Raw genomic sequence first — 21,973 nt, forward strand, 5'->3', positions numbered from 1 at the left:
GTTCAATGTAGGTGCTTGAACCACCTCCGCTGGCAGACTGTTCCAGACCTTGGGGGCTCGGACAGGAAAGAAATTCTTCCTTATGTCCAGCCTGAAACGGTCTTGCAGGAGTTTGTGACCGTTCGACCTCGTCATCCCTTGGGGCGCTCTGGTGAACAAACGTTCCCCCAGATCCTGGTGGTCACCCCTGATAAACCTATAGGTGGCCATCACATCACCCCTGAGCCTGCGCTTTTCCAGGCTAAAGAGTCCCATGGCTCTCAGCCTGTCATCGTAAGATCTGTTTTCTACCTCCCATTTTATTACCCACTCCATCCCATTAACTCTCCACCTCCTAGCTTCATGTTCTTACCCACTCCCCCCAAAACCCATGTCTCACACACCATCACCTAGAGCAGGGATAGAAATCTGTCCTGGCCATGGGCCCTTTAGTGTCAACTCACAGTTACAGCTCCTGGTCTTGCCCCTGCTCACTAGGTCTCAGTGGCAAGGCACAGCTGTGCAGGGTGGGGGCAGTCAGAGAAGGCTGTTATGTTTAAGGTGTGTCTGCTCCAAACTTGAGCTAGCACTAACACTTATCAACATTTGAGTAGATCTAAGTTCAGGGTGTAACAAGGCCTTTAGAACACAGTTCTACTCTGTCTACTGACCACAAGAAATTCTGAAATTAACATTTATGAGCATTTTTGTGGAGCTACATGAACTGCAGTTGCAACATGATTTTAAATGTACTTAGGAATATCTAGGAGCAACTGTGTTTCCTTGATGCTAGAGAAGCAATAAATCCATAAAAAGGTTTGTAGTAAGGAAACTATTAGGATATAGGCAGAGTGCTACTGGTCTCACATCTTCAAGCACCAAACTTGCTTATCTCAAAATTTGCATCCTGATGTAGCATATCGGTGTTGAAAATGTCTTCAAAGAGCTTCTAGAACTGTCTAGAGATGTGATAACTGGGTACTCTGAAGAAACAAACATCAAGTCCCTAAAACCAATTATCTTTAGATAAAGAAATTAAAACTGCTAAATGGCCATTTGCAATGTGATACATGATACCGCACATCTACAAGCCCACTTATTAAGCAGATATTAATTTGTGGTATAACATGACCATGCAGTAGGTCTTTCCAAGGTATAGGCAGAATGTTATCTAGTTTCTTTGCATATCCTAGTTTTAGCAGGAAGATTGCAACTGGGCAACCTACACAGTAAATTCATGGTTGCGTTGTCTTCAAAAAGAAACAGCTGTATTCTCCTGTGGAACTCCAGAGCTCTCTAGTGAGTCCTTCATATTGCAACAATATGATTTTCTTTTTTATAAAATGAGTGCACAGTATATACATGATATGATAGTTTGAGGGGTGTAGGTTGTAGCTATGTTGGTCTAAGGACATAGGCAGACAAGGTTCTTTGGGTGAATCTGAGATCTTTTCTCATCTAACAAAAGATATCAGATTCACCCAAGGTAGCTTGACAAGTTTGGAGACTGGCCTATTGTGTTAAGCCCTAACCCCTTTTAGTTTTTTGAGCTAATTGAGGGAAGAACTATTTCAGCTGACTAAAAGTAGGCTTTTTCTTCTTCTGGCATTTCCCTCCATCCACTTCCTTTATAATTTGTCTAGCCTTCACATAGAGGAGTGATGAGAAGAGATAAAGCTAAAATCCAGCAAAACTTTACTCCCACAAGTAATTCTGACTTACATGATTAGGGTTTACATGATATATTTCTATTGTACAATTTGGTGGAATTTTGTGGAGAGGCAGAGAGAGGAAGAGTACAGCTTTGTTCTTCCTGTGCATTGAAAATCCTTCTGTAGTACAGATTGCCCCGGTGTACTTTAATGCAGTATAGTCTGAAAAGGGAGTGTAAAATATCGTATGGACTTACTTGTTCAGAGGCTTATCCTTAAATCAGTCTGTACACAGGAGTCTCACTGAAATCAGAAGAATACAGAATGGATTGGATCCTTATTTCTGTAGCCCAGGGGGTTTCAAACTGTGTTTTGTGGAACACTGGGATTCTGGGAGAAGTCATCAGGGATCCCATAAAGAGATTGGGGGTAATGGCAGAGCAGACCAGGAGACAGTGTATCACCACTGCCAGGTCAGGTCGCTTGGCTCCATGTCAGGTTATACGGTCCCCAGAGCCAGGGGTAGGGGTTCTATGGCAGAAGAAGTGATGCAAAAGAGTTCTTTCATTTTTGGAAGTTTGAAAACTACTGCCACAGTAGATTTGTATCACTCACAAAGTCAAAGAAAAATGAGGGTTTTTTTTAATGTTCAGTGCTATAAACTAAAACTTAGGATGTGCCTTTTCCTATACCTCATCAAGAAGACCCAAGGATTTTGAAGTTGGAATTTCATCCATGTGGTGAGGGAGGAGAAAAACCAACTCCTTCTTCTGTAAATGTAGTAGCCAAGAGAAGCTAACTGCACTCACTTCCAGCTGAAAAACTAGTGGTCCGCTCACTACAACTTCATGCATGGCAAATCCTGGAAATGAGACAAGAGAGCTATTTTAGAGTGTCACTCGATACGTGTCCAGCTACGCTTTTAGGCATCTACATTGCTTGATCTTTAGAATTTGTCATAGGTCAAGTACAGCCAGTGAGTATTGTATGCCTCCATGCAGTATGGTGTGGACAGAAGTGTAGAAGACTGCTGGGGTGCACAATACAATGACCAGTGACAGAGAGCAGGTAAACCTGGGGTCTGCTTTACAGTGAATGATATGACTGGGCAAAGAAACAGATCCCTTTGAAATATCAAAGGAGTCCTTGTTCTGGATACTGGGAAATGCCCTCTCTATCACTTCAAGAGGGACTTCAATAGCAAGATTCAGCTGTCCTGTCCCCATTACTGAGTATTCACCTTATGGGAAATGGAGCTAGACTGATATCCAAGGAAAATCTCAAACAGCTGTGTATTACCTCAGTAATACCATGCTGCTGGCAGCAGCGACCTTAGGGGAGGTACAAAACATGGTTCCTTCAACATAGATCCATTATGCCCACAACTAGCCTTTGGGTGTAGTACAGTTTCAGGGCCAGGTTGAGAATGTTTTTTTTGAAACTCTCAAAAGAAAAAGAACTCTTCTTCTTTCAAAGAATATTATTAACACTTCTACTTTCTCTTTAGGCTTTGTAACCAGCTCCCACTATGGGTGACAGAGTTTGGGTGGGAACCTGGAGACCACATCGGCCAAGGATACCAATAGTAGCCCAGTATACTGGTCCAGGACCCAAGTACTCAATACAGGGAACAACAGGTAAAAATCACATACAGATACAGAACTCTAGGAAACCTGGTTCATAGTAATAAATTAAACAAAGTTTAGATCAGTTCAGATTATTCATTTTGTGTACACTCTTGTGTATTTTACTTAAATAACTCCACTGCCTTTGGTGTGACAATTAGTATAACTTTTCCCACATAGCAGCTGAATATTAGTATTTTTTTTTATAACTTAGCAGAGAGAACTGAGTGACTCTACTTAGTACACATCTACATAATACTACTTCAAATAGTGTTTTAATATCAGTCATTCTTCTAATTTTCTCTATGACACATAGATTTTGTTGCTGAGATGGTAAATTTTCATGACAAAAGCACAAGGCTGAATTACACACAAATTTCCACAGAGCAGGGATTGCAAAATGTTAATTTTTGGGAAATTCATAAAGAATATTACTTTTAGGATTAGCTGCATTTTCCACCATCCGTGACTTGCTCCTCAGAGAATTCGAGGCAAGGAAAGCTGTCTGTCTGTGACACCAAGAACTTAAAGATGGTTGTTTGCAAAAGGCAGCTAATATTGGCTCTTCTCTTGTTCTGCCTCATGCTTGTGTAAATTACAATTGGCTTTTAATACCTTTTTCCTGGTGACTGTCTATGGGACCTGGTGACTGTCTATAAACTCATTAGGGGGGACCAGAAGGGTTTGGGGGAGACACTGTTTCCCCTGGCGCCCCCTGGCATAACAAGGAATAATGGACACAAGTTATTGGGGAGTAGGTTTAGATTAGACATCCGCAAGAACTACTTCACAGTCCGGGTGGCTAGGAGCTGGAACCAACTTCCAAGGGAAGCGGAGCAGGCTACTACCCTGGGGGTGTTTAAGAAGAGGCTGGATAGAATTATAGAAATTAAGAACTGGAAGGGACCTTTAAAATCATTGAGTCTAAGCCCCTCTGCTCTGGGCAGGAATGCTGCTAAGATCAAATGGTCCCAGCAAGGTGTCTATCCAGTCTCCTCTTGAAGATTTCCAAGGTTGAAGACTGCACCACCACTACTCCAGATTCTGGTCACCCTTACCATAAAGAAGTTCTTCCTTACATCCAACCTTAAACCATCGTCTAACAGTTTATGGTCATTGCTCTTTAACCTCCCCTGGGGCACCCAAGTGAACAGTTTTTCTCCCAGGTTCTGATATTAATCCCTTACATAGGTATAGATGGCCACCAAGTCCCCCCTCAGTCTTCTCTTACCCAAGCTAAACAGTCCCAGATGCATATGAGTCTTTCCTCATAATGTCTGTCCTCCAGGACAATCCTTAATCATTCTTGTGGCCCTTCTATACATCTTCTCCACATCTTTTTTTGAAGTGTGGTACCCAGCTGGGGTATCACCAGTGCTGAATAGAGAGGAAGTATCACTTCCTTAGCCCTGCTCACGACTCATTGGCTAATGCTTCCCAGTATGCTATTAGCTCTGTTGACTGCAGTGTCACACTGGTGGCTCATGTTCATCATGTGATTAACCATAACCCCTATGTCCCTTTCAGCCATCATGCTGGCCAGGGCATCTCCTCCTAATCTATATTCATGTCATTGGTTACTTCTCCCCAGATGACACACTCTGCATCCATCCTTATTGAACTTCATCCGGTTCTGCTCTGCCCACCTTTCCAGCTTGCCCAGGTCTGCTTGGATCTGCATCCTATCCCCTAGTGTGACCACTTTCCCCCATAACTTACTATCACCTGCAAACTTGGCCAGCATGCTTTCCACATCCTCATCTAAATCATTGATAAAGATGTTGAACAGCACAGGGCCAAGAACTGAACCCTGCAGGACACCACTGGCCACCTCCTGCCAAGATGATACAGACCCGTCCAATAACGCTGTCTGAGTTCAACCCCTTAGCCAGGTCCCAACCCACCTGACCATGGACTCCCACAATCCCTCAGGTTTTTTTATAGGAGTGTCATGGGAGACCATATTGAAGGCCTTTTTAAAATTTCAGTACATGACATCAACCACGTCTCCCACATCTAAACAGTTTGTTACTTGATCATAGAAGGAGACTAGGTTGGTCAGACATGACCTACCTGCAACAAAACCATGTTGGCTATCCTTCAGCATCATGCCTTCTGCCAATGTCTTACAAATGAACTTCTTGATAATTTTTTCCAAAGTTTTACCCAGTATTAAGGTCAAACAGATCAGCTTATCATTTCCCGGATCCTCCTTCCTTCCCTTCTTAAAGACTGGCACCACAATGGCCCTTTTCCAGTCTCCTGGGACCTCTCCCAAGTACCATGAGTCTTCAAATACCTTCATCAATGAGCCCACAATGATTCCAGCCAATTCCCTCAGCACTCTCAGGTGTAATACTTCCAGTGCTGCCAACTTGAAGACATTCAGTCACTCTAAGTGCTCTCTCCACAGTTTGACACTGACTATTGGTTGGCAATCAGCACCACCTTCCCTTCCACCCCCTGCTCCCTGCATTCATTCAGGCGGGCGACCACCATTTGTATGCAGGCACACTGATGCAAAGTATTCTTTAATGAGTTCAGCTTTTTCCTAACTGTCTGTTATCAGCTGTCCCATCCTATTCTGCAAGGCCCCCACATTTCCAATAGGGTCTCTCCCACTATTTTCCTAAGCTCATTGAAGTCAGCCTTCCTGAATTCAAGCACCTCTGCCTTACTGACTGAGTTCCCTGCCCTATGATGGATAATGAATTCTATCATCTCATGATCACTATCTCCCATCCTCAGATCTCCCACCAGGTTGTCCCCTTTGACTAGAACAAAATCCAACAAAGCCTTCCCCATGGTCAACCCTTTCACCTTCTGTACTAAAAAAAGTTCTTCCACCCAGGTCAAAAACCTACAGGACCAGTCAGATCTGGCCAAGCACCCCTCCCAGCAGATGTCAGGGTAACTGAGAGCACTCATAACAACTATGTCCTTTGAATGTGCAGCTGCCACCAGTTCTCTGAAAAATTCCAGATCCAGCTCCTCCTCCTGGTTTAGCAGTCTGTAGTAGACACCGATTGCTGGGTGAAAAATCTGAGATACACAGAATCTGAAAAAATGTATGATATACTGAATATATGTCCTACAAAACAAAAGGAAACACAATGTCCTGAAAAGGAACTTCATGAGGCCAAAGACTCAAATGACTTTAGCACTGTAATACAAAGGGAATTTAAAATGTGACTTGGTCAACACATAGAAAATGTAGTCTTTCTTCCTAGGTTACATGAAGCACAATCCAACCAAAAAGAAAGCCCCTGCTTATAGTATTAGTGGGACAAGGCCACGTTGCAAAGAAAGCTGCTCTCCAGGTCCTCGCTACTATGTGGCCTCATTGACCAGAAGGGGGAAGGAAGTTGCCCCAGCTTATACCATATCTGGACGTCCCATAGTGAAAACAGAGATCACCCCTGGACCAAGTGAGTAGCACATCTCTAGCAGGCTGTCCAAAGTGAGGATAGCATGTCCGTAATCTCCCTCTCTTAACTGATTGGAAACTTTAGAACATCTTTTTAGAATAAAGTATGCATATCCTCAAACAGAAACAGCTCTAATGCTGGGGGATGAAATGTAGGAGAAGCAGCCACATAGGACCATGGGGCAGAGATACAGAAGGAATGGCATGTGGACAGACAGGCTAGAATGCAGAACTAGAATGAGGGGGGAGTTGGTGGTAGGCACTTGCTGTAGGACAGGGGAGGGCAATTATTTTGGGTGGAGGGCCGCTTACTGAGTTTTGGCAAGCTATCGAAGGCCTCATGACAGGCAGCCAGGGGCAGATAAATCTTAATTTTCTAAATTTTTAGAGGCCCTGTGGGCTGGATAAAATGGCCTGGTGGGCCACATCTGGTCTGCAGGTCACATTTTGCCCACCCCTGCTGTAGGAGGTAGGAGAAATGGCAATACCAGACCATGAGGACAGGATGTGTGGGAAAAAGCAACACAGTGTGATGGGTCAGATGGAAGCTCTGAAATTTTGTATGCTGAACCGAAAGACCAAATCATTTGCTTTGCATGCTTTTAAAGGCAAGCCATCATTACTGTTGCTTTGTTCTACTCTTGTCTAGGTGATTACTCACCAGAGAAGTCAAGAAAACATGTCTATCGATGTGCTCCTATTCACTCCATTTCCTTTAGATCTAAAAGCTTCAGAGTAGACAGCACTCCAGGTAAAAATCCATTAACTAATAAATAAATCTGATGTAGGATTCCTGTTATTGAAACCTGGCCTGAGCGCAGACAGCCCCGAGTCTGATTCCAGAGGAAAGTATTCTGAAACAAGATAAAAGCTTCAGAAGGATCCAGTGTTATACCCAGAGCTAAGTGGGATTGTCATCAAGATTAACAGACTAAAATGTGAAACAACTTCATTTACTTAGGTGCATTTGAAAAGAATATGCAAATCCCTTTTCCTTTTAGCCCTGACATGCAGGTCTTATTTTATACTTGGCTGCTTCGCCCACCAGAACTTCTGCTGGCTGACAGCAGGTGTCATAGGAACATGTTCACTGCCATGCTGTTCCAATATGGCAGCCACCAGGATGCAAAGCAAGTCCTGGGGAAACACAGCTGCTTAAGGGACTACAGCAGTTGGTACGTATAGACAGTCCTACACCTTCTGCCTTCTCCTGGCTTCTAGATGGCGGCGGAAGCCTTCATTACAAAGAAAAGTGACTTTACTCCTCCAGAATAGACTGGGTTCTGACACCAAAGAGTAGCTTTTCGAGCTGTGTGAAATTTCGCTGGCTGTTTCATTTTGATGCTATTTCAACTCACTTTGAGCTTGAAACAGAAAAATCAAAATGAAATGAAAGGCTTCGAAACACCTGTGAAACTAAACGAGGGTAGTCGAAACATTTCAGAAGTTTCACAACGTTTTGAGTTTTGAAGCTGAAGCTGGGTTTGCTTGCAGGGAAATAGAAAGTAAGGCAAGGGAGGGGGCAGAACACAGTGAGGGCACACCTTAACACACGCTAGGAAAGAAGCTCCTGCAGGAGAGGGAAGAAGGGCTCTGTCACAGTTTGGCTGCCTGAGATACTGCTGGTACTACTGTGCGAGTGTTCACTAAGTTATTTTATACCTGTTGTCATCTAAGCAGTGGACCGGGCTGAGGCTGTAGGGGAGAAGGAGACCTCATTGGGGCACACTACCATGTCGTGTAGAGGCCCCTTAACATACACATGCGGTCATACAAGTCATGAATTTTTCTTGCCAGCTGCTTGAGGTGCAGTTTCTCAGAAACCCCTGTGCCTATCTCCTTGAAAGCTGGCAGGCTTATTGCCCTCAGCAGAGGCTACCATACCTGCAGTTTTCACCCCTCTGTGCCTCCACACTTACAAGTGACACAAGTTTTGCTGTCAAGATTTGAGGTGCAGTTTCCCAGAAACCCTTGCACTTACCTCCTTCAAAATTGGAAGGCTTTATGCCCTCAGAAGGGGCTACCATCCCTGCTGCTTTAATATAAAACTGACAAAAAATGGCAAAGTTATAGGCAGTGTTGTGCTTCCCCGTTATAGCCTATGGATGAACTGTCAAAATAGCGTTGAAATGATGACACAGTTTCAATGAAACAAAATGGAACAGTGCTTTCAAAATGAAATTAAATAAAAATTGAAACAAAACACTGTTCTGTCAAAACGGTGAAATGGAAGTCGAAACGGTGCTGTTTCGCACAGCCCTAGTAGCTTTGATTGCAGACCCTGACAAACCATGGGGCCATCTGAGCAGTCAGTGTTAAACCAAACCACTGAGTACCTAGGTGAATGGTGGCAAATGCACACTAGTTCAGAAGAAAATCCTGCAAAACTTTAGTTAACATTTGCACAGTCCAGAATGGGGAAACAATGTTTGTGTTTGATGTTTGCTAAGTTCATGCATATATAAATGATAAATCCAGTGCAGGCTGAAAACAGGGAAAACAAAACCATAAATAAATAAATAAATAAAACAAGCACACTGGTCATGGAAAGAGATGCATGTGAACTGCTCCAAATTCTCCTTCAGAGCACTTCAGGTAGATGTGAAGCCCCCAACGCTGTCCTCTCACTAGACCACTTAAAAAAACACTGCAAACATCCAAGAGCCTGCTCTTCAGTCAGCTGGGTGCAACAGAGGGTTGCTTGGCTCTGCGACTCCACTCCCCACCCCCCCTGGGAGCAAGGGGCTGGAACTGGAATAGACAGCTAATGTTCTTCTGTGCTCTCAGCTTCTGGTCTCCTGGCCCCAGAGCCTGAGAGCCAGGCAAGAAATTGCTCTGCTCATACTCAGAATATGTGGCGCTCAGACTCCCAAGACTACCAAAAATGGCTGAAAGCACAGAAGAGCAGGTGATGTGGGAAAATATGGAGAAGTCAATGGGAGTCCTGTGACAAATACACAATACTTTGAAAAATGCTCCTTTCTGTGTGTATTGTTTAACACGGCAAGTATCTCTTCTGAAATAACAAAAATAAGAAAGAAAAACTATATTGTGATAGTGCCCCCAGCCCATCATAGAGTAGGGACTTCTTGTAACTTGGCCTAGACAAACGCAGGATGTGATGACAATGCTGTTCCCCAATAGCTTACTTTTTAAGTGCATGAGCAGAGCAGGGGGATTATCAAACATGTTGATAATTTAAGACATGGCAATTAGCATAAGGATAGGCTACTACAGGCCTTGAAGGCCAAGACAACTCATCTGTGCTTGTGGCATCGGATAAGGCAGGATCAGAATACTGATGCAAAGGACAAAGCAGTCAGCCAAGAAAGTCCATTTTGCTGCTGTAAAACATGCTAAGTGAAGCATCCCACAGCCTCAGAAAAATGAAGATAGGTCCTGTCCACAAAGGCTAAAAAACAGATTATATGATAGTCCCATGAGGCTACTACAGTATTACAAATTGGTGCCCCAACATAGTTGGAATTGTTTTCTCCCCAGCCTCAGTTTGAAAATTTCTTCCCTGTCTAGATGTGCTATCTAATCCTTGAACAATCATGCTGATTATAATAATTGTTATTGTTCTCTCCTGCCAGGTCCTGCCAGATATACAATCCCTAAAGTGCTGGGCCCCAACACAGTGGACAAAACAGCTAGTCCTTGCTATTCTATGAAATGGAAAAGTAACATAGGTTATTTTTATGAGGATCGCCATAAGGTAGGCTGCCTTTCCACCTCCTTTCCAAGTATTCTTATCAGTAACCAGAGGCCCTCTCCAAAACTGAAGGGCTCCAAATATTGCTGGGTCCTTTCTTAATATACAAATGCAAGCAGATCCAGGCACTCAGCTTGCACATGGACAGTGGTATCCAGAGTCCTACTTACTGTGCCATCATCAAGACAGGGCACTTCTGTATACTTGCAGCATCTACCTATCCAAAGGACATGACTCAAATACCATCAAAATCAATGAGACTCCCAAAGTCTTCAAATTAGACCTAGTCTTTCTATCAACCCTAATCATAAAATTATAGAAAAGTAGGGATGGAAGGAAACTCAAAAGATCATCTATGCTAACCCCCTGTTCAAGGCAGGATGACCCCTGTCTAAATAACCCAAATCAAATGTTTGTCTAACCTGTTTCTGAAAACTTCTGAGAGTAGAAATTCCACAAACTCCTGAAGTAGTCTGTTCCAATGCTCAACCACCCTCACCATGAGCAAGCTCTTTCTAATATACAATCTACATTTCTTCTGCTGCAATTTAAGAATGCTACTCCTTGTCCTGTTCCCTGCAGTCACAATACATAGTCTACCTGTACCCTCTTTTTAAATCACCCCTCAGGTATATAAAGACTGTTATCAAATCTCTCCTCAGTCTTCTCTTCTGCAGACTAAATAATCCCAATTCTCTCCGTCTTTCCTCAGAAATCATACTTTCCAAGCGTCTGATAATTTCTGGTACTGGGAAGGAATGGTATGGAAATGGGAATGGGATGGTACTGGTGAGAGTTCAATTGGACTTCAGTGTGAAGTTGGTTCATAACTTGGTGAAGGGCAACTTTCAGTTCCATAAGGTGCAGGATACAGCTAAGGGATCACCTATCTTGGATTTTGTCCTGATCAATAGGGAAGAAGTTCACAAGCTTAGACAACTCGGTGTCCTAAAATCAAAATACAGACAACTCAACATCTTAAAATGAGTCTTGGACAACTCGGTGTCCTGAAATCAAAGTCTGACTTTATTAGTACAACAAGTATTATCTCAGCAGTTTCTATATTCAGAGAGAAAAAAAAAAACATTAATACAATAATCTCACCCAATCCCAGATGTTACTTTGCTCAGGCAGAGAAGATGGCCACTCAGTTCCTGGAAGCAAAGGGCACATCGTGGGCTGGGAGGGTCAAGGCAGGTGTTGAAGGCTGGATTTCTGACGTATGGTGATGAACTTTTTTGCTCCCCGCTTTTATGCTTTTCTTCAACTTCACTTCTTTGATGACTCTCTGCTTTTGGATTGGTCTCTTTGTAGTCAGCATATTATCCATCTTTTATCCCGTCAGCATATTCCTTTGTGTAACAGATCCATTACAGGCACATCTCTTAAATTTGGCCTTTTTCCGATGTCTTACTTTGGGCATTGTCCATTGGTCTTCCTTATCACTTTTCATTAATATATCCAATTCTTTCATCCCTCTGATTCAGCTGGTTAGTGCCAAGTTCAGTTAATTGAAGCTAGTAACAAGGCCATTGCTATGTTATGTTAAAAGAACTTCTCACAGTGGTAAAAAAAGAAAAGATATAATAATGAGCACCTATAAGCTCTACAAAAACAACTCAAAGCCAGCTAATAATAAAAACCAAAAAGTTAATAAGGACAAAACTTAAGCAATGATTCACTAAGGCTAAAACATAAACAATACTATAAGCAGGTACAACTTCAAAGCATTAAACATAACAAGCTACCCTAACAGCTGGGAACAGATTTCAAAACATTTAATGGAAACTTCTGAAGGAGATGCAAACTATAAAAAGAAAAAACTTGCTCTTCAGGCTCTTCAAATTGTTAACTTTGCTTACATGCTATGATAACATTTTCCTATCAAGCTTGATGCAACTCTGACGGGAGGCTGGGGATCCTCAATGTTGATGTTTTCATCTGAAAGATTTCATTGACTCTTTTACAGACACCAGGTCCTGCTGCATATAACAGGCCAAAGCTCGATGCATACAAACACAGAGCACCTGAGTACAGTATGAGTTCATCAAGCAGGCCTCCAGGAGATAGAACTTTGCATCCTGGACCTGCAGCCTACAAGGTAAGACAAAAAAGCCCTTGTTTCCCTTTTCCTCCTTTCAGCAGCTGGCCTTTATTGTCTCAGCATCTTCTTCAATAGTTTTTGTGAACTAGGGGTAGTAGCTAAATTTACAGGACTAACAATTAGGCCTGTGTAAGTTGACAGCGATCCGATCCGGCTTTGGGTGGCCGCGATCTGATCTGGAGCTCTGGACCAGGTTTCCGCCTTGATCCCGCTGAAGCTTCTGAGCTGCCTCAGAGATCCAGCTATAGGGTATAATGGGGAATCAATGAAATATCTATACCTTTGTTTTTTGTCCAATTTAGATTAAACTTGCTGAGATGGAAGCCTCTGCTGAGAGCATGAAGCCTGCCAAGTTTCAAGAAGATCAATGCAGTTGTTTGGGAGGAACTGTACCCCAAATTCTTGAAAGCCAAACTCATGTCAGGGCTGTGTGTTACAGCACAGGGGGGTGAAAATTGCAGGGCTGGTAGCTCTTCCTGAGGCCACAAAGCCTGCCACATTTCAAGGATATCAGTGCAGGAATTTGGAGGGAACTGCACCTCAAGCTGTGGACAAGCAAAACTCGTGCCATGGGTGACCCTGCGTGTGTTCAGGCGCAGCGGGGTGACAGCTACATGGATGGTGGCCCCTGCTGTGACACCTGCCAGCTGTTGAGGAGATCGGTGCAGGGGGGGTCTGGGGTCCTGCACTCCTGGCTGCTGACAGGCAAAACTGGTGCCAAGACTGTGTGGGTCTTGGGGCAGTTGATCATCTGTATTGAGTCTTTCCTCTCCTTAGCCTGGTTTTGTAGGTGCTGATTGATGCTTGTTAAGTCGCTGTGTAGTAGCCAGGTCCTGTGTATTGAGCTGGTCCCTGAGTCCCTGGTCCCCGAGTGAATCATGATTGATCAACTGGCAACTGGTAACACAGCAGCTTAGCAGCCAGGCCTGCAGCAGTGTCTCCCCTCCCCCCCCCACCCCAGACAGACACAGTCAGTCCCACAGCACCCATGGCACCTGTTTTGCTTGTCCACAGCTTGAGGTGCAGTTCCCCCCAAACCCCTGCACTGATCTTCTTGAAACTTGGCAGGCTTTGTGGCGTCAGTAAGTGCTACTGCCCCTGTAGTTTTGACTCCCCTGTGGTGTAATACATAGACGTGACAGGAGTTTTGCTTTCAAGAATTTGGGATGCTGTTGCCCCCAAACCCCTGCACTGATCTTCTTGAAACTTGGCAGGCTTCATCCTCTCTGCCGTGTCTACCACCCCTCAACATTTCATCCAAATGGGACAAAAAACAAGAAAGGTATAAGTATTTTACTGTGTCTCCATTATACCCTATGGCCAGATCCTGGAGGTGGCTCTGAGGTGGGGGGAAGACGGATGCGGCAGCGCTTGAACCGGATGTGCTGCTCGGACCCTGGAGCTTCTCTGGATCCGAAGCTCTGGCCAGAGCCTTGCATAGCACTATTAACAGTCCTGGCAGCCGGATTTACTTTACTTGCATTAAGTCTTTAATTTCAGCCATTATGAGTCATGGCTTTTTCCACTGGCCTCTGGTATATATATTTAAAAAAAAAAATCAGATTCCAGTAAGCAACGACTATATCTTCAATGTATAGATTCACGATTTAAAGGAAGAATTGGCAGATGGGACTGTGATCTTGGAAGTACTACTGTTAGTATTACACAGGACTGGTGCAGGAGAAGCCATATTTGAAAGCTAAGCAAACTCCATGCACGAATAAGGGATTAAAACAGATGAATTGCACAGAAAGACACCCATAAGAGAAAGTTCCTTTATTAAGTATACATGTGCATATATATCCTTTCCAACACCATCTCTTATTCCAACAACATAGACATAAGGGAGATTTCTATCATACTTTAATATCTGAACCTAAGAGAAAACACCTATGCAAACACATAGGTTGTATCTGTGCATCTGAGAACCACGAAGTTTAAAGGAAAAGCCGCAATTAAAATGTACTTACAGTCTTATTGTATGAGCAGTATCAAAAAAGTGCAATTATCTTCAGTGTACTGATATTTTTTTAAAACAAATAAGGTTTGCTTCTACATATAGTAGCAGACTTAGGTGTAAATAGCTCAAAGGGACATCTATAAAAGTGGCACAAAACTTTTTCCTGCAACTACTGTAATGTATGGTGAATATGTAGCCACTGTTTCATAGTATGATATTTACCTCTAGGCTATGAAGATACTGTAAGAAATCAAATTAAATGTACTATTGTAGTCTCTGAAAGATATTTTATAACTCGTTGAACAGGCTGTATCATAAATTACCAGCTTAGTAGGTAGAGTTAAATGAAAGCAGCAAGGAATACACTATGCTACATAGGATACAAAGGTGAAATTATGTATGCAAATTTCACGTGAAGGATCACCATCATCTAGATAAATACTTTTATATTCCGTCATATAACCAATGCAAGTACCGGTGCATACAGGAGCAGTGTTGTTACTTTATTTTTTCAGAGTGCCAGCCTCAAAGGTTAAACAGCACCAGGTCACCTTCAAGAGTAAATTGGATGCTTATCTTGCTGGGATCCTATGACCCCAGCTGACTTCCTGCCCTTTGGGCGGGGGGCTGGACTCGATGATCTCCCGAGGTCCCTTCCAGCCCTAATGTCTATGAAATCTATGAAATCTATGAAGTCATGCCATCTAACTAAGAAATGTAGGTAGAACTTTTCATCCAAATTGCAGAGCAGCTGCTGTACTTCATTGTTCCTGTCTTCTCTGCCCCCACTTATACTTACAGCTCCAAACTTCTTTTTTACTGATAGCTTTTTTACCGATATATAGTGAGCATGAGGTGCAGTAAGTAGCAGGGATTCTTCAGACCTGGTACTTGACTACAGAGAGTACAGGGTATGGCAACTAGCAAGAAGTGAGGGTAATTAATGAAGAATACTCCAATTAATTTGATTTACTTTTCTTCTTCCAGGTAACACTGAAGAAATCCATGTCTTCTGGGATCACCTTTGGAATCCGGCATTCTGAGTACACAGTGCCTTTAATTATGGAAATCTATTGACCTTCTTGCAAAGCTGTCTTACAAGAACTAAATTTATTTTCCCATATCATGTTGCTTTATGTTTGAAAGCTGCCAGATTTTATATAGCTCCTCTTAACTTTAGAAGCAGCCATTTCTCCAGCTTGTAACAAAAGATGTGCATCCGTATTCAGAAAATTATCATGTGTAGTAGTATAATTTGCTCCCTGCTGTAAAAGAATCTTCCATGTCCCCAGTCTCCACAATGAAGAAAGCATACTGAAGCTAAGATCATTGGCATCTGTGTGGTTCGTGCTGCCTTCATCAGTACAGTACTACCACTCCACAGCACCTGGGTCCAGCTATTCTTCAGATTCTGGACTTTCACAAAATTGCCTGTGTAAAAATCTCATTCCATTTCCTACTAATAAGACAGGTGAGTTTAGTCCTGTGATGGCCCTAGCTTCATGCCATTGATCCGTGTGTGTGTGTGTGTGTGTGTGTGTGTTTAATCACAGTATTAGGATTTAAAAAAAATAAACCAGGAAGTGAATCTGAATTTAACACTTTGAAGTTATTGACCACCGATTTGCCTATAGATGGAGCTATATGCTAAGGTTTAAATAGACACAGCCTGAAGTATTAAAACAAATTCTCAAGTACACTACAGTTATATTAAGGCAAAGCTTTACATAGACTTTTCATCAGTCTTCCTCAATTCACATGTTCTTCATTTAGCTTGGATAGTAGGAGAAAATAAATGGACTAGTTAATAGCTTCTGGTTTTCATGCCTCTGCAAAATATTACATTATTAGAGCTGCTGGCAAATGCAGAAATCCCTAACAAAAAACACTGGGTTTCTGTTTGAATGTGTGAAATAAAAGGAAGCTTTGTGCTTTGTGCCTGGGCTGTTTTCTTTGCGCAGAAGAAGCACTGTTCTCCCTCTCACCACCACCATGTGCATTCACTAGCCAAGGACATACAATGTCCACATACAGACCAACCACAACCAGAAATCATATTCAGAAAGCACAGGAGCTACTTCCTTTGCATGTTCCTAGTGGAGCACATAGGAAGTGAAGGATTAGACACAACCAAGCCGTTTCATGCTGCTATTTTGCACAGGATGGATACAGCTGGGAAAGGAAGTTACTTCTAGTAATGTACTGTAAAAATGGACAAGTTCCTTCTGAATAATGGGGAAAAGTTCTGCCTTCTAAGACACCATTCTTCCCTGAGCTTCCCTCAGAAAGAGTGCAACTTTGCACCTTCCTTTAATAACTGGGCAGTGATTACATGTCACAAAAACATGCAAAGACTTAATGCATTTCTTGTGGAGGAGCTGTTGGCTCTGCTTAACCAAGCTGGAAACTCGAATAACTTTCCCAACTACTGTTCTGTTATTTTTTTTTTAATGTATTCTTTCAAGACAAAATTAATGAGAAGGCAATGATAGGGAGGGTAGCAGTTGGATGTCAGCAGTTCTGGATCCTTAACTAGTCTGTATGGGGGATAGAATTTCAAATTGATGCAAAGATAGTTATTAATGAATTATACTTTATTGCTATAACTAGGATATTACGAAATTGCCTGCATCTTTACTGAATTAAGAAAATACATAGTTTTTATATTTGTCAGTTCTTGGAGACCAATACCTGCTTGGGTTTTTGCTTGCTTATTTTGTTAAGTAGTATGTAATAAAAAAATGAAAGCAACCCCTCTGTCCCTGATTTCTCTCAGTCAGGAACAGATCTCACATGTCAAGAGGAACACAAACATATTTATTACTAAAAAGTGTGTATATACTCAAAGAGCACTTACAATTTCCTTTCTGTCTGAAAATATTTATGGCATTTCTTTTCTGCTATATTTTGAAAGATGTATTCAAGCATTAATTATGGAGGTTTATGCTTTGTATAGAATATTTAATGGGTCTTTTTCATTAAAAGCTGTACGCGCTATAAGTTTTAAATATGAGGATATTTGTCAGAGGAGCAGAAGTCCAGTAAGACTGTCTCATCAAGAAAATGAAAGCACATCCTTGCATGAAGTTGAAGCCTGGTATAGAGTTCCCTCAAAGCAAGTTTTTGTCAGAATCTAAAATACATTATCAAGAAAAAAAGCTGTGTGTCACCTTCTCCCTTTCCAAAGGGAAGAAAATGCATCAGATTAGATGTTCTACAAAATTCTTATATTAAAGTGATTTTTATGAAGACTCCAAAGTATTCATCCTTGAAGTTTAAAGAAAAACATTGGTGGGTGGAAAATATTTTATAGCAGGCTTTTTCAACAGCTAAATGAGCACTTGTCATTGAAGGCAAAATATCATGCAATTCTTTAAATGTTTCAGGGGACATTGATATCATGAAGGAAGCTTCTTTGCATATACAGTAAAAGCTGTGTTAACTGGCATGACTGGGGAACACAGTGTGCTGGTTATATAAAAATTCCGGTTATCAGAGGCAGGGGTTTTTGGCCAAACGCAGCAGTGCAGGGTGGTGGGTGGCGGCAGCGGCCACGTGCAAGCTCCCTCTGCCCCATGCCTGATTAATAAAAATGACAGTTACTAAAATGCCAGTTAACACAGGTTTTACTATATTTTGGACCTCAGAGTAAGCCTCACATCCAGGGATGGGCAAAATGTGGCTTGTGGGTCGGATGCGGCCTGCCAGGCCATTCTATCTGGCCCACAGGGCCCCCCAAAAATTTAGAAAATTAATAGTTACTTGCCCCGGCTGCCTGTCATGCGGCCCTTGACGGCCTGCCAAAACTCAGTAAGTGGCCCTCCACCTGAAATAATTGCCTGCCCCTGCTCATATCCCTAATTCCCTAATGGGGCCTTCTTATGTGAATAGTACTTTCCTAGAAAGGTCATTTGATGCTATAAATACTTGCTGCTTTAAGAAGCTGGACATGTTTAAAATATTCATAGAATTAGTCACTGGACAGTGTCCAAGCAACTTCAAATACGCCTACACTGTGCTGGCTGTATCCAGGAAGGGATGCTCCCCAAATCGTTTCACCTTTTACTCACATACAACAAAACATGGAGCAGCTTCACTGCTGCATTTCTAGGGTCATCCCCTATGGCTGCCCAACAGACCTCTGTCTAGTGTGCTTAAGACCAGCCACATGGGATGTCTTTGGGGTGGCTTTATTACCACATTTCTGGGTTTAGTCTGTGTGAGCAAGGACACTCCTTTCTGGATAGGCCAGGGACATGGCATAGATATACCTGTCCTTATCACATTCAGGATGGCACCACCCCTGAGATACCTGAGAACAAGAGAAAAGACTTTTCTTAGATGACTGTTTGACTTTAAATAAACTAATTTCAAAATAGGAAGATTTATACAGGCAAAGAATGGTGCCTGGACCCTTTTGAAGCACGACTTTGACTTCTCTTGAGTCTTAGCGGAACTTAAGGAGGGAGAGGGAGCATTGAATAATAAACAGAACAAGTTTAAGCTAAAGTTAGCTTTAGGGATGCTCTAAAAAGTTCTTGTCATCAGTGGGGAGGGGGGTGAGTTTACAAACCCATTGTATATACATTAACAGATTACACATTCATGAGTGTTATGAATCAGGGTGTAGGTCTGACCTAATGGTTAATATCCTGGTCACTAAGTGGGAGAGCAGGGCCATGAAGCATCAAGATGAGAATTCAGAGCCAGAAACCTCAGACCAGTACTGTGCTGGAAGCCAGAACCAGGAGGTCCAAGGTAAGGGTGAGGGCAGAAAGCCTGACTAGGGAACTAGGCTGGAGACAAGACTGGGGGCTTGCACAGTGCCAAGGAGGAAATGGAGCCAAAGTGAGAATAGGAATCAGAACTGGAGCTAGGAGGGATGTGGGCCCAAGACTTGAAGCAGGAAGCAAGGGCAAGAACAGGGGACAGGAGCGGAGAGATGATGCTACAAGCCAGGCACAGCTCCAGGTTTGTGAAGAGTCAAGAACCAACAACTTTCTGGGGGACTGGGCTTGTACCTTAATGTTTAGCCATCTGCAGGCAATAGGGCAGTCAGGCCCAGCTTGACCAAATCAAGACTCAATCAGCTCCAGGAAGGCCTTAAACTTAGAGTTGACCCTTAGCTTAACAATGAACTCAAGACGCTGCCTAGCCTGAACCTCAAAGATGCCAACCCAATGAAAGGCACAAGAGTCATATTTTATCCACAATGGCCTGAAAGACATTTTCCTTCTTCCATGAAATAATAAGAGGGGGAAAATAAAAATGTGTTTGAATCAAGCAAGACACCATACTTTGCTCCTCTCCCACCACTTTACAGCACTTATTATAGCTTGTCTTGTTCATCTCTGAAAGCAAACACTTTGAGAACAGTACTAAAAGCAGGCATGACAGTCCTGAGAAGCACTCCTCATAACTGGATAGCTATAACTGCACCAAGTTTTCAACAGACATCAGTGAGAAACTCTGCAATGCCAAAGCTGGAGTGGAATTATAATTTAAGAAACCAACAGTTTCGCCTGTTATATGCCAGATGGTTCAGATGATGTATTCCTGGAGACATAAGTGAAACCTTGTCAACAGAAAGAAACATTACAATTAAACACTAATTAATTTATTTGTCAAGAAAACTACTTGAAGATCTTTTGAGTAGCAGACTTAAATGCTTCCAATTTAATGAGGCTTGGTTAAGACAACACCCCTTTTCCCATGTATATTATGGGGATCCAAAACCCTTGGGTTTTTGGCATGCCACGCCAAGCCCCAATATTCTAAGATAGGCTTCCAGGGGAGCCCTGGGGAAGTATGTGAGGACAGGTGAGTCGGTATGGCCAAAATGTGTTTTTAGTTTTGGGGCAGGTGAGACCATTCATGTCCCACCAGGGAAGAAGGCCTCAGGCCTTTGGGCTTGCAGCATCAGGCTGGCAGATAAAAGGGAGAGAAGATAAAAAGGAAAGCAGATATAAAGGAATGACCTTTTAATGGTATTCTTTATCTGTCTATAAACTTTCAGTTGCCCTGAGACAGGGCTTGTTCTTTATCTGGGGTATAAGATAGATTTGTTCCATTCAAGAGAAAAACCCATTCTCAAAGTACAATTTCTTGTTAAAAAGCTTTCCACAAAAGGCACAGAGACAAGTCATACCCGAAATAGCCATTGTTTAATTTTCTTTTCTTTTAGCAATAGGAAATGGTTGTGGTTATTTGGAATGATTTTGCTGGTCTTTCAGCATCCTGCCCCTTCATTCGTAAATAAAAAACAACACATAGTAGGAGAACTCATGAATTGGAATTGAAAGTGAGAGAGAAGCAATAACATTTTGTTACATGTTCCTGACCACCTCCTTTAATGACTTCTGAACAAGAAGGTGCTGGATAAGCAAAATGATCTTTCAGAAGGCCATAGAGGACAACTGTTCTTCCTCTTGGTGTCCTCTTATCATATGCAGAACCTGCCAAGCTATATCTTATCACCAGGGATCCTGTTTTTTTGTTTAACAAAACACCCACGAATTCTAATTTAAAAAATTTGCAAATTATCTTATTAAAAAAAATTCCAAATCTGCATTTTTAATTTTAAAGCAATTTGGAGGCCTACCAGTGCCCCAATCAGTATAATAAATTCCAAATACCTATATATTTTAGTGTTTAACTTTGGGTTTATGTCATGGAATATCAGAGTTCACCCTGTCCCCTTAGCTCACTGGGATGGAGGTCATTGTGGCTGTCCCTCACCGCTGCTTTGTGGCACTGAGCAGCCCTGGCATGCGAGTGTTCTGACCATGCCATCATCTCTCACTCTTAAGCCACAGCCCTTCAGCTCTGCTGGTACCCTTCACTCATGACACACAGGCCTTTGGCCCTGCAGATGCCCCTCACTCCCCACCCACAGCCCTCACTCCCCTGCCAATGCCCCTCTCACAGCCTGCAGCCCCATCCCCCCAGATGGGGTCCCCAGCTGCCAGGGCTATGGAGCGGGGGAAGAAATGTGAGCTGCCTACTGCAGACTTAGGGCTCCCTGCCCTGCTACCTTTCCCCCACAGGCTGCCATGGTGGGCGAGACCCTGTGCAGTAGGGCAGAGAGGGGCAGGGAGGCTCAGTGCTGCCACTGGGACCCCTACACTGCCACGGCGAGGTGCTCCCTGCTCACCTGGCATCAGCAGGGGCACAACTCCACATTGCCACCTCCAATACTACTGGGTCAGCAGGGAACATCTTGCCATGGCACTACAGGGCTCCCCACCGCCCCCAGATGAGCCACCTGTGGCTCCATCCTGCACCCCAACTGCAGCCACACAGCCCTATCTTGGCCCTGGGTCCCAAGCCCCATGCACCACTCTAGCTGCCTAATTCCCTCCCTCCTTCGCTATGGGAGCCTCAATTCCCCCTGCCCCAACACCAGACTTACCTAGGAGGAAGCTGTGGGAACTGACCTCCATTCTGTCTGGCTGCCACGTGCTTGTGTGCAAATGCACATGCCACCTCCTGCCTGATTGCCCTCCTCCCAC

General features: G+C 43.1%; 1 protein-coding gene across 1 annotated transcript; it reads left to right on the forward strand.

Annotated features, from left to right (window-relative positions):
• Positions 1–3,159: 3,159 nt before the first annotated feature.
• CIMAP1A (ciliary microtubule associated protein 1A) lies at positions 3,160–15,539 on the forward strand. The gene is made up of 6 exons (XM_090034607.1): positions 3,160–3,268; positions 6,487–6,684; positions 7,333–7,434; positions 10,280–10,401; positions 12,368–12,499; positions 15,450–15,539. The coding sequence occupies exons 1-6, from the start codon at positions 3,160–3,162 to the stop codon at positions 15,537–15,539; spliced, it is 753 nt and encodes a 250-aa protein (XP_089890733.1).
• The last annotated feature ends 6,434 nt before the right edge of the window (positions 15,540–21,973 follow it).

Source organism: Crocodylus siamensis, chromosome 2 (assembly GCF_052110815.1).
Source record: "Crocodylus siamensis isolate JL-2025a chromosome 2, ASM5211081v1, whole genome shotgun sequence".
In the NCBI taxonomy this organism is placed as follows: domain Eukaryota; kingdom Metazoa; phylum Chordata; order Crocodylia; family Crocodylidae; genus Crocodylus; species Crocodylus siamensis.

Coding starts and splice junctions, on each gene's coding strand:
- CIMAP1A (XM_090034607.1), top strand. CDS start 3,160: ATGGGTGACAGAGTTTGGGTGGGAACCTGGAGACCACATCGGCCAAGG. Junction 3,269..6,486: donor CTCAATACAGGGAACAACAG/GTAAAAATCACA, acceptor CTTTCTTCCTAG/GTTACATGAAGCACAATCCA. Junction 6,685..7,332: donor AGAGATCACCCCTGGACCAA/GTGAGTAGCACA, acceptor ACTCTTGTCTAG/GTGATTACTCACCAGAGAAG.